Source organism: Hyperoodon ampullatus, assembly GCF_949752795.1.
Source record: "Hyperoodon ampullatus genome assembly, chromosome: 3".
NCBI classification, from domain to species: domain Eukaryota; kingdom Metazoa; phylum Chordata; class Mammalia; order Artiodactyla; family Ziphiidae; genus Hyperoodon; species Hyperoodon ampullatus.
Window position 1 is genome coordinate 5,736,815 of NC_136916.1, and position 12,392 is coordinate 5,749,206.

The window sequence follows — 12,392 nt, forward strand, 5'->3', positions numbered from 1 at the left end:
AAGCCAGCGACCTACACATCCCTGGACATGTGAACAAGCTGGTCCTGGAGCCTCCAAGGTGTTTGCAACTTTGAATAGGACATGACACATCTCGAGCCCATCTACTCATCTGGATCTTGACCCAGAATCAGTATGAGACTTCCAGGTGTCCCTGCAGGTCAGCATAGAGCCATCCCAACACAGCTGTAAGATAACCCTGCTTCACGCAGTTATATGTAGGGGTATCGATGGCGTACGTAAGTAGGTTAAAAATTATGGACGCCAGAGTTCTCGCTGTTAGAGAAGGGAGTTAACAGATGGGAAACGGAGAAAATGAGAATGAACCATGCAGTGTTGTATTGGAATCCATCTATTGGTGTGAACTTGGGATTCAAGTTCAGATGTGTGTGTACAGATCTGTACAGATGTATGTGTGGGGGGGTGAGTGTATTCTCTAATTCTGTGCGCTGAGAATACTGAGCCCCCAAGTAACAATGAGCACATCTAGTGCCCAGATTTTGGCTTGTAAGTACTATTTTCCACAGAATCAGCTCATTGGAGAAATGGCTGATTGATTTCAAGCCTGTGGCAGCAAAAGTACAAGATGAGCTTGACTATCTCTTCCCAGAAAGCAGGGAAGTACTCAGAGAGTGATGGGGACATGTCAAAAGGACACTGGGACATTTGGTGAAACTTGGTTGGGGGCTGAGGATTAGATGGTAATGATGTATCATGCTCAGTTTTTGACTTTGGTGATTATATTGTGGTTTTGCAGGAAAATGTCTTTGTAGGAATACCCTAAAGTTTATGGGACATCAAGCCAACAGCTTAGTCTCAGGTGGGTCAGGGCAGAAAAGCAGGTCTTTGCCTTGTATTGTGAACTTTTCTCTAACTTTGTGGGAGGTTGAACAAAAGAAAAACACTCAAAAATTGTGGTCAGCGATGATACATATTTTTTTCAAGGATGCTGGGGTCCAACCCGGAGACCCTTCTTGAGAAAAAATATTTGTCTTATTATTCCTTTATGGAAAAAACTCTGTTGCATTAAAATAACATTCTTATAGAAAGAATATTGGAAAAAATTTTAAATATGTTTCTTCACTAATACATCTTCGTTTAAAATTGTAATATAAAGTATACTGTATTTAATTAGTATATTTAGTATATTGTGTATAATCATTTAGATTTTATATTTATATATAAATATTTAATTTATATAAATAAATAAATAAATAGGGATGTGTGTGTGTGTGTGTATATATATATAATTTATATATATACCCACAAAAATAAAATATACATATAGCTTGCTGACCATGCAGTGAAGTTTTAGAACCCAAAGTAGAAGGCAGGTCACTTTTTTCTGTCTGGCTTTTTTTTTTTTTTCCTTTTCTTTCTTTTCTTCTTCTTCTTTTTTTTTTTTTTTTAAATGGATCTGTATGTATATTTTCTTTCTTGGTAGCTGGAAAAACCTTTTTTTCTTCTTAAAGCAGATCTAATCTTTTTCAGCAGATTAAGCCTCCATGATAATGTTCGAAACTGGTGAGCAATCTGCTGGTGCTTTGAAATGTCAACCAAAACCTGTAGAGAGGAACTTGTGGAAGGTTCTTACTGGGATCATCTGAGAGCCTGTAGCAGCGTTTCGGGGTTGACCGTGTGCCCAGGGGCTGTAGGGTGACGTGGTCTCTGTCTCGATGCGATGGTTTGTTTAAGCGTGTGGGGAAGTGGGAGAGGAGTTGTCCTTGTCCGGGCTCTGGGCCGGATCTCCTGACCAGTCCCCTTAGTGAGATGGGCTCTTGAGGCTGGGCCACGGGGCCAGGCCGCCGAGCGGCACTAACTGGCCCTCGTCGTGTTTGGCCCTGCGACCTTAGTCCCGTCAGTGCTGCCTCGCTCTGCTCATTGCACTGCTAATTGCAGAGCTCTTCCTGATTTGGTTTAACATCGAACAGACAGCCTTCTGTGAACCCCTGCTTCTGTTTTTGTGAGCGGTAACACTCCAACCTGTGAAAATGACTTAGCACTTCACCTTGCAGGAGTGTAGGTGTACTCTGGGTACATTAACTGACTGTGTGATTTCTTTTTTTTCTTTTACAGTCACCCTGTCCCACATCACACAACTGGTCCTCAGCCACAACAAGCTAACAAGTAAGTCAGCGCTGTCCTCTGTTACACAATTTCTGACTTTTAGGGACTGTGGCAGTACTGCAGATTCTTCTGGTTTCCTTTAAAGACACTAATGACAAATGATTATTTAGGCAAACCGAGAGGTTACTTGGGTGACACTAAGGTACCTGAGCAGATGGTGGTCTTGTATTTTGTAGTTTGCTCTATTTTGAGGATTCTTCCCTATCACGTGTGTAAACTGAAGAAACACAGTGACATTGTTTGTCTGGAAATGGTCCCCTTAGGGCATGGTAAATGCTGCAGTGACCTGAAATGTTGAGACTTTCATTATTATTTAAAAAAAAGAAAAAAACTTAACAAAAAGAGGAGAGCTTTCCTGGTGGCACACTGGTTAAGAATCCACCTGCCAGTGCAGGGGACACGGGTTTGAGCCCTGGTCCAGGAAGATCCCACATGCCGTGGAGCAGCTAAGCCCGTGTGCCACAACTACTGAGCCTGCACTCTAGAGCCCGTGCTCCGCAACAAGAGAAGCCACCGCAATGAGAAGCCTGCGCACAGCAACAAAGAGTAGCCCCCGCGCACCGCAACTAGAGAAAGCCCGCGCGCAGCAACGAAGACCCAACACAGCCGAAAATAAATAAATTAATTAATTAAAAAAAAAAGTTAGAATAAGAGTTCTTCGCTTTCATTTATACTTTCTCCTCAAAAGGGGAAAATGTAACTGTTGCTATACTTTTCTTCCCTGCTTGATGGGGGGAGAAGAAAAGCCCAAAGTTATAAAAATTATATAAACTTGCATCTGCATTTTTCAAGTTCTTGAGTCTGGTTTCCAAGGAAAATTGTCCTGGGCATTGGAAGTGGTACAGTTAACATATAGTAGATTTCATACCTCTTTGTAAAGCGTATCTTCTGTGAATAATTGTGGACCATTTAATTAATTAATTTATTTTTATTATTATTATTTTTTTGTGGTATGCAAGCCTCTCACTGTTGTGGCCTCTCCTGTTGCGGAGCACAGGCTCTGGACGCGCAGGCTCAGTGGCCATGGCTCATGGGCCCAGCCGCTCCACGACATGTGGGATCCTCCCGGACCAGGGCACAAACCCGCATCCCCTGCATCAGCAGACGGACTCTCAACCACTGCGCCACCAGGGAAACCCACCATTTTATTTTTAGAGCTGTGGATTTAAAGGTTTTAGTGACAGGGACCCACTCTGCTGTCTGATTTCTAATTGATGGTCACTTCTTTGTGCTCACCATATTTCCTGAAGACTTGAATGATTTTTCTAATCACGTGGCCAGAATTTGTTAGGGAGCTTTCCACATCCAGTGCAACCAAGCAGAATGTCACGTTGAGGGATTTGTGTCGCGAATTTATGTGTGTGTGTTCATCATATACAGCTCGAAGCAATGTCACAGAGCTGTTGATTACTGAGAATTGAGTGGCAGTTAGGGCCCCTCGTGTGCAGCAGACACGCATATGAGTTCATTTTTAGCGAAAAGCACATGTTGGTATGGCAAGGGCAGAGGGGCACAGTTAACCATGTTTGCGTATCGGGGGCCCCAGCAACTGAAAGTGCGGCTGACAGGTCACGTGTGATCGTTATTGTCACAGGTAATATGCTGCCCCTTTCATTGTTTTGGTAACAAATGGCTCTGCTCTTCACTGAGACCCTAATCCCAGTTCAGAGGGGATTTGCAGTTTGTTTTGGAGGGGGACTGCATGATCCCTAAATGACCCCAGATTTTGTGAGCAGAAATTCCCGAAGCTCTCTGTCGTTTAGCTCATGAGCATATTTCTTAATTGCCAAGCTTACTACTGTTGTTAGATCTAGCATCGTCATCAGGGCAAAAGTTTCCATTTAAACAAGAAAGCCAAACATGTTTTATTCCTATTATACCATTAATTGATCTGGTCCTTAAAAAGTCTTTCAGGTGGTTGTAGTTTATTTTTTTTTAAATGTCCACAAAAAGAGAAATCTTAGGGATCAGTGGATCAACCTGTCTCTCCGGGCATGCAACATGAGATTAATTTGGGTAGGCATAAATACAGAGTTAAATTGTGTCTGCTGCTAAAGAGGTTCCGCTGTGAATGGATCCAAACTTTTTATTTCTTTCTTCCTTTTTTTTTTTTTTTTCGCCTTTCTCCCATTTGAGACACTCTTGACCTAATCCAGTAAGCTGTAATTAATTGTCTTCGTAAATTCTGTTTGAAGCCACTGTGAGTGGTGTCAGTGACACCCGATCTGTTCCACTAAGGTCAAATTAGCATCTTTTACTATTTTTCTGGCATTTAAATGAATGGCTTTGCTATGGCTTTTCCAGTGTTTATAGTAAATATGTCCATTTGATGGAAATATAAATATGCATTACACGGAGGTGGGTGTGCCCACCCTCCTGTCATTTTTTATTGTAATCAGTGTCTTTCACTTTCTGTGGTTTTTAACGGGGACTGGCTGACAGCACCGCGTTCAAACTCAGACTCAAAAGATAAACCCCTCAGCACTGCTTTCATCTTGCAAAAGTATGTGTGTTTTTCTCTTCGTGTGCCAATTACACTGTTGTGATGTCTCCTCTTGTGTACTTAGGGAATGAATCACCAGCTTCGTCACACTGGGACCTTGATCTGGGGACAGCTCTTGACTCCACGGACCTGAGTCGGTATCTGTAGGGCCGTTGGAACAGTGTAGCACTCGCACCTTTTCATGCTGGTGGTTTTTTTTTTTTAATTAATTAATTTATTTATTTATGGCTGTGTTGGGTCTTCGTTTCTGTGCGAGGGCTTTCTCTAGTTGTGGCAAGCGGGGGCCACTCTTCATCGCGGTGCGCGGGCCCCTCACTATCGTGGCCTCTCTTGTTGCGGAGCACACACTCCAGATGCGCAGGCTCAGTAATTGTGGCTCACGGGCCCAGTTGCTTCGTGGCATGTGGGCTCTTCCCAGACCAGGGCTTGAACCCGTGTCCCCTGCATTGGCAGGCAGATTCTCAACCACTGCACCACCAGGGAAGCCCTCATGCTGGTGGTTTTGACATCAATGGGTCCACTCAACGCAGTACGACTGAGGCCACATGGAAGGGCCTAATAAGCGGGCTGATGACCCCTAAATTCCCCAAGATTTTTTTTTTTTTTTTTTTTTTTGCGGTACGCGGGCCTCTCACTGTTGTGGCCTCTCCCATTGGTTGCAGAGCACAGGCTCCGGATGCGCAGGCCCAGCGGCCATGGCCCACGGGCCCAGCCGCTCCGTGGCATGTGGGATCTTCCTGGACCAGGGCATGAACCCGCGTCCCCTGCATCGGCAGGCGGACTCTCAACCACTGCGCCACCAGGGAAGCCCCCCCCCAAGATTTTGTGAGTGGAAATTCTTGATGTTTATGACACAAGAGTTCGTAAACGTCTTTCAAAATTGTCAGTGTGATCGCTGTTAGAGGTTCCTCATTATTACAGCAACGCACCTGACGTTTAAACCTGGGGCTTGGGGCCCTGCTGATGGGTTTTGGTGCAGTGATTGGGGGGTGACCCTGCCGGCAGCAACTTGCCCAGGTACACGTTCCCGCGATGCACGGAACGGGTGAGAGGCCGAGTCGCGAGTGAACCGTTTCCTCTGCGTTTCTGCTGTGACTGGACAGGTAGCCCCCTGGGCACCGGAAGGAGGTGCTTTTCTGGCTTCAGAGGGAAGCTGGGGTTCTGACGCCAGGCCGCCCCGCCCCTCCCTTCCTCCCTTGCCTGCCTCCCCTCCCCCCGCCTCCACCCTCCGCCCACCCTCCTCCCGCACCCCTGCCCACCAGGGCCAACCGGAACTCTCTCTTCCCCCAATGCCTGTTGTTCATAGACTCTTGACACCAGCGTGGCCCTTCCTTGTCCTCCTCTTGCTTCCTGTTCCTTCCTCTGCAGAGATATCTTAAGCTTTGTTGAAGGCAGGGACCATGTCTTGTTCTTTTTTTTTTTTCCTTCATATTTATTTATTTATTTGGCTACGCCGGGTCTTTGTTGCCACCTGCAGGCTCTTAGTTGCGGCGTGCGCACTCCTTAGTTGTGGCATGTGGACTCCTTAGTTGTGGCATGTGGGCTCTTAGTTGTGGTATGTGGGCTCCTTAGTTGTGGCATGTGGGCTCTTAGTTGTGGCATGTGGGCTCTTAGTTGTGGCATGCGGGATTTTAGTTCCCCGACCAGGAATCGAACCCGGGCCCCCTGCATTGGGAGCACGGAGTCTTAGCCACTGGACCACCAGGGAAGTCCCTCTTATTCTTCTTTAAGGCCTGATGCTGAGTGCACAGAGGCTTCCCAGTCAGTCCTCATAGAAAGCAGTAGTGGTTGATGGGAGGGCGCAGACAGAGGACCAGCAGGGCCGGGGGGAACTAGCTGGCCTCCGTGAAGTGGTCAGTGTAGGAAGCTGATAGTTTCCTCAGGATCAGCTGGTTAATGGACTTGGTTAGCTGTGACCACTACACGCTTCTGTTTCTTAACTGCTTATGGGCTCACTTCAAATGTGCTGGACTGTGAGTGCTCTAAAGAAACAGAACCTTAGGTCCTAGAAATAGCCGTCTGTGTCCCCTTTATAGGGGCCCTTTCATAGGTAAGGAATGATGTGCTGACATGGTACAGGCAGCCCTCGCTTTATTGCGCCTTGAGAAATTGAAGGTCTGTGGCAACCCTGCGTTGAGCAAGGCTGTTGGCACCATTTTTTTCCTACAGCATTTGCTTACCTCGTGTCTCTGCGTCACACTTTGGTAATTCTCACGATATTTCAAACCCTCCACCAGCAAAAAGATGACAGCTCGTTGAAGCCTCAGATGATGGTTTGCACTTTTTTTTTTAAGCAATAAAGTACTTTTTAAGGTATGTACATTGTTTTTTAGACATAATGCTTTGCACACTTGATAGATGACCGAATAGTATAAACATAACTGTTACAGGCACCAGGAAGCCAGAAATTCGTGTGACTCAGTTTACTGCAATAATCTCTTTATTGTGGTGGGTGGCCTGGAACCAAACCTGCATTGTCCCCAAGGTGTGCCTGTGCTCCTCGGGGACACCTAAGGATCCACGGTGGGGAAAGCGGGTATCATGACCACCCATGGGTGTTTTTTTTCCACCCAGCAACCCTTGTGGGCTCAGTTGAGTTTCACTTCTCCAAAGGGAAGTGAAGACCTATACTATCCTAGGTCTCCGGGTTTGGAGCCTGCTACCCTTTCACTTAGTTTTATATATTTAAGGTTCCAAATGATTTACTAATATTTTCATACAGTGAATTGTAGGTTAAGTTTCTTGCAATTAGGAACCCTGTCACATGCTTATATATTGTACCATCCCACAGCAGTGCCCAAAGCGTGCAGGACATGAAATAGACACTCAGTTAATGCCGGTTGATTAGTGGGTTGGTAGGTGGTACGTCTTGCTAAGTCCCAGCAGTCCGAGATGATAGACTCAAGGGCTTGCTTGCTCTGTGTTTCTAAGATGGGGACGCAGCATTATTTCAAAGGTGATCTTCCTGTGTCTCTGCTCTCCTGCCTTTGTGATGGCCCTCCCTTGTAACAAGCCAGTGTTAGACGAGTCTTTTTCAGCCTGTGCCTTATCTGATCCCTGGTTTTTATGGTATTTGGGAGTTTTAGCTTTGTAAATGTTTTTCTGCTTGTTTTCAGTCTTAAAAGGAATTTCTTTCTGAGACAACCATTTTAAGACTTGTCCACTAGAGGTCACTGTTGGGATATGTTACTTTTTTTTTTTTTTTTCCTCCTCATTTTGTACTAAAAGATTAGAAACCAAATTTGTGTTGCCAGACGAAATTTTTTTGCAAGCTTCTCGGCTCCGTCCAACAGGGCTGTTACTACTGCCATTTACATAATGCAGTTTTGCCATAATTAATGTAGATAAGGAGGTATGTTATTTTTCTGTTTGGCTCCCAAAATTTAAGTATACATTCAGTGTCACGTGTCATTTTTAGTGTTTATTATGGCTACTTTCTCATGTTAGAAACTTTTCTTCCAGTCTGTTTAAAGTGAGAGAATTTTATTGCCTTTTATAGTATTTTTCGTATTGAGTATATATGAGATTTTTTTTCTCCTGTGGAAGAAAGAAGTTTAAAATATATATGTATGTGACTAGATTTTAATTTAAAAATAACCGTGCATTTTGTGCATATTTAGACTGATTCTTTTACTGAATGCCACTGTGTAGGGAAGAATACTATGCATTATGAAATGAATTACATTCTGCATCACTGATAAAACAATCTCTGAGCATTAATTTTTCAATGTGGTGCTTTTCTTAATTTGAAAAAGAATTTTATTCGTACAGCCAAACCTATGTACAAATATTGCCAGCACCTTAAATATGACAACAGTATTTATTTTCATTTTGTGACCCATGCATGTTAAGGACTAAACCCTCATCATTTTCTGCAAGATGCAAAGGAGGTCTTTTTGCTTTGCGCAAACACTGAACAACCAGCTCTATGTAAACCTTTCGTAAGTGTGGGTCTCTGAACGTAATTGTTTAGTTTTATACTTTGAACTTTTAACTGTCATGTAAAACATTCTCTTGAGATATTAGCAGCTTTGCTGGCCATTTGAAGCCTTAACTGTGACCCTGTCTTGTCATTTAATGTGTCGGAAATGGCTAGGCAGGCAGTAAACCTAAGTGTGATGGCAAAACTTATTTCTTTTTTTTAACGGACTATTTCTTATTAGTTATAGCTTATATATGAATTCAAAATTATAATGAACAAGAAAATACTAGGGTATTTTCTTTAGTGATTTCAGTAACTTCTTTATAAAGATAATATTCTAAACACATAGAAGCTAATGTAATGTTTTAAGATTTTATGCAGATGTATATATTGATAGGATCTCTACTGTACGTGTTATTATAAAGGAATTAAGGAACATGTTTTGCATGAAAATATTGCAGTCTCAAAATATGCAGGTCCAATTATAACGAAGAAAAGTGAGCAGTTTTTAAAAAGCATAATAAACTGAAACCCTTTTCGACAGACATAATAGATTGTTGAGATGTATGAGAAAAATTAACTGTCCCAACTTGTAAGAACGACCTTCACCAGTCTTCCACCACCTTCCTGTTGCCAAGTGTCTAGTTATTTCCTCTTTCATAGATTATTTGTCATGCCTTATGCAAAAGCTCTTGTGCATGGCTTGTATGAAATTAAACTATGAGGGAGAATATGCAAAATAAATCGCCTCTCTGTCATGAATTTACCTTGTGACAGTATCAAAACAGCGTGCTGTTTGCATTTTAACAGAGTATGAATGTATTTATAATACAGAGGCTTTGATCAATAGCTTATTTTTTTAATTAGTACACATTCATCAATTTGCTCCTGTGCTATCATTTGAAAGATTGGATTCGAAAAAATGTATACATAGTATTGAGCCAGACAGCTATTAATCGAACAGTCTGATGGTGCCACTGGTTAGGTACCGTTTAAAAAATCGCCTGTAGTTGGAAGTTTGTTATTTTGGGTTTTAGTAAGGAAGCATGCAGGGCCGTCACATGGAAGCATCTGTTGGCCCCTTGGTCCAGAACCAGCACAGTCCAAGACCAGCGGGTAAAGTTGGAGAAGGTGGGTTTCGGTGCAGTTGTATCCTCCGCTCAGACACTTGTCGTCCTCTGATCCCTTTCATGTCAGCCCCACCATCCCAAATGTACCTACTCTAAAATTCCTCTTCTTGGAGTCCTGCCCTGTGCTAAGAGTAAGCAAGCTAAGGGTAGTGTGTTAATTCTTCCACAATAGATTTTTATTTTTTTATTTTTATTTATTTATTTATTTATTTTTAAGAAGATGTTGGGGGTAGGAGTTTATTAATTAATTTATTTATTTTTGCTGTGTTGTGTCTTCGTTTCTGTGCGAGGGCTTTCTCCAGTTGTGGCAAGTGGGGGCCACTCTTCATCACGGTGCGCGGGCCTCTCACTATGGCGGCCTCTCTTGTTGCAGAGCACAGGCTCTAGACGCGCAGGCTCAGTAGTTGTGGCTCACGGGCCTAGTTGCTCCATGGCATGTGGGATCCTCCCAGACCAGGGCTCGAACCCGTGTCCCCTGCATTAGCAGGCAGATTCTCAACCACTGCGCCACCAGGGAAGCCCCACAATAGATTTTTAAATGGACGACTTCACTTACGGGAATTTCAGAAAGGTGGCAGGCTGTGGAGATCATTATGTGTGGGCTGATGGAACCTGTCACCTTCCAAACCCTAGCTCACCCACCGTGGGGAGCTGATCTTGGAAAGGGTTTCTTTTATTATTGCTTTAAAATTTAAAAAATTAAAAAGAAATTTTATTGGAGTATAGTTGATTTACAATGTTGTTTTAGTTTCTGCTGTACAGCAAAATGAATCTGTTATGCATATACATACATCCTCTCCTTTTTAGATTCTTTTCCCATATAGGCCATTACAGAGAATTGAGTAGAGTTCCCTGTGCTCTACAGTAGGTCCTTATTAGTTATCTATTATATGTATAGTACTGTGTATATGTCAGTCCCAATCTCCCAGTTTATCCCTACCCCCGTCCCCTTCGGGTAACCATAAGATTGTTTTCTACAGCTGTGATTCTATTTCTGTTTTGTAAATAAGTTCATTTGTACCATTTGTTTTAGATTCCACATATAAGTGGTATCATATGATATTTGTCCTTCTCTGACTTACTTCACTCATTATGACAATCTCTAGGTCCATCCATGTTGCTGCAAATGGCATTATTTCATTCTTTTTTATGGCTGAGTCGTATTCCATTGTATATATGTACCACATCTTCTTTATCCATTCCTCCATCAATGGACATTTGGGTTGCTCCCATGTCCTGGCTATCTTTTACTATTTACAATTGAACCCTCAAACGGAATTTATCTACTAGCAGAAGTTTCTGTGTAAATCATCTGCTGACTCTCTCTTCTAGGTAATGTGTGTGTACATGTGTATCATGGTGGTGGGGGGAGCAGATATTCTAAAAGGTGCAATACTTGGTGATATACATTCTTTTAGAGCAGTTCTTGACATTTCATAACTCACCTTTTTTAAGAATAGGGTGGGGCTTCCCTGGTGGCGCAGTTGTTGGGAGTCCGCCTGCCGATGCAGCGGTCACGGGTTCGTGCCCCAGTCCGGGAGGATCCCACATGCCGCGGAGCGGCTGGGCCCGTGAGCCATGGCCGCTGAGCCTGTGCGTCCGGAGCCTGTGCTCCGCAACGGGAGAGGCCACAGCAGTGAGAGGCCTGCGTACCGCAAAAAAAAAAAAAAGAATAGGGTGAAAGCTGTGTCCATGATTCCTAGAAAATCGCACATAATCCTTATAATTTCAGCAGGTTTGTAGATCCTGTTAAAACCATCCATGAATTTTTTAGGGGCACATGGAGCTCAGATTTAGAAACCTTGAGTAGGGGACGGATAACATTAGTACATTTGCAGTGTGGATACACCAATCCTGTATCTTAAAGGGGATGTTTCCTGGAAATGTGTGCAAAACTTCAAAAAGGTGATTTTTAAGGCATGTGAAACTCATTCTTTTTATGATAGCTTTTAAAAAGTGCTCATAAGCTCCATCTGATTTACATGCTTCAATTTAAATTTTATGAAATAAGAATTTGTAAACTTGAGTGAAACACACATGCAGGCAGACCTCCTTTTATCGTACTTTGCCTTATTGAGCTTCACTGATACTTTGTGTTTTTACAAATTGAAGGTTTGTGGCAGCGCTGCACTGAGCAACTCTGTTAGCACCATTTTTCCAACAGGGTTTGCTCACTTCATGTCTCTGTGTCACATGTTGGCAATTTTCACAATATTTCAAACTTTTTCTTTATGATTAAATCCATTATGGTGGTCTGTGGTCAGTGATCTTTGCTATCACTGCTGTAACTCGTCAAAGGTGCAGATGATGGTTGGCTCTTTTTAGCAATAACGTATTTTTTCACTAAGTTAAGAATTTCTTTTTTTTTTTTAGCAATAGTGCTATTGCACACTTAATAGACTACAGTATAGTGTAAACATTTGTACGCACTGGGAAACTCACTTTATTGTGGTGGTCTGGAGCCGAACCTGCAGTATCTCCGAGGTATGCCAGTGGTGTATATATATCTATGTTTTCAACTCCAGTAAAACATTGAGAAAGCCTTTCTGTTTTCAGTTTTTCTTTCTCTTTGTCAGTCAGCTTAACAGGACAGAACACCGCTCTGATACAATGGACCACGAGTTAACAGACGCGTCGACCCATTTTCTCCTGTGTTGGATCTGAACTGTCTTGTCTAACCTCCTGCTGTGGTTTTAGGCTTTTCCCGCCTGTG

The 12,392-nt window shown here is 43.0% G+C and overlaps 1 protein-coding gene across 4 annotated transcripts in view; it reads left to right on the forward strand.

Moving 5' to 3' along the window:
• RSU1 (Ras suppressor protein 1) overlaps nt 1-12,392 on the forward strand; it is a gene marked incomplete at both ends in the record, with an annotated part of 196,290 nt that overhangs the window by 20,524 nt on the left and 163,374 nt on the right. For 2 of the 4 annotated variants that reach the window (XM_079700872.1, XM_079700874.1), the window contains one exon: nt 2,074-2,124. The exons of the other annotated variants lie outside the window; for them this stretch is intronic. In XM_079700872.1, the coding sequence (XP_079556998.1) occupies nt 2,074-2,124 (51 nt within the window). The remainder of the gene's footprint in view (nt 1-2,073; nt 2,125-12,392) is intronic. 4 annotated transcript variants of the gene reach the window in all.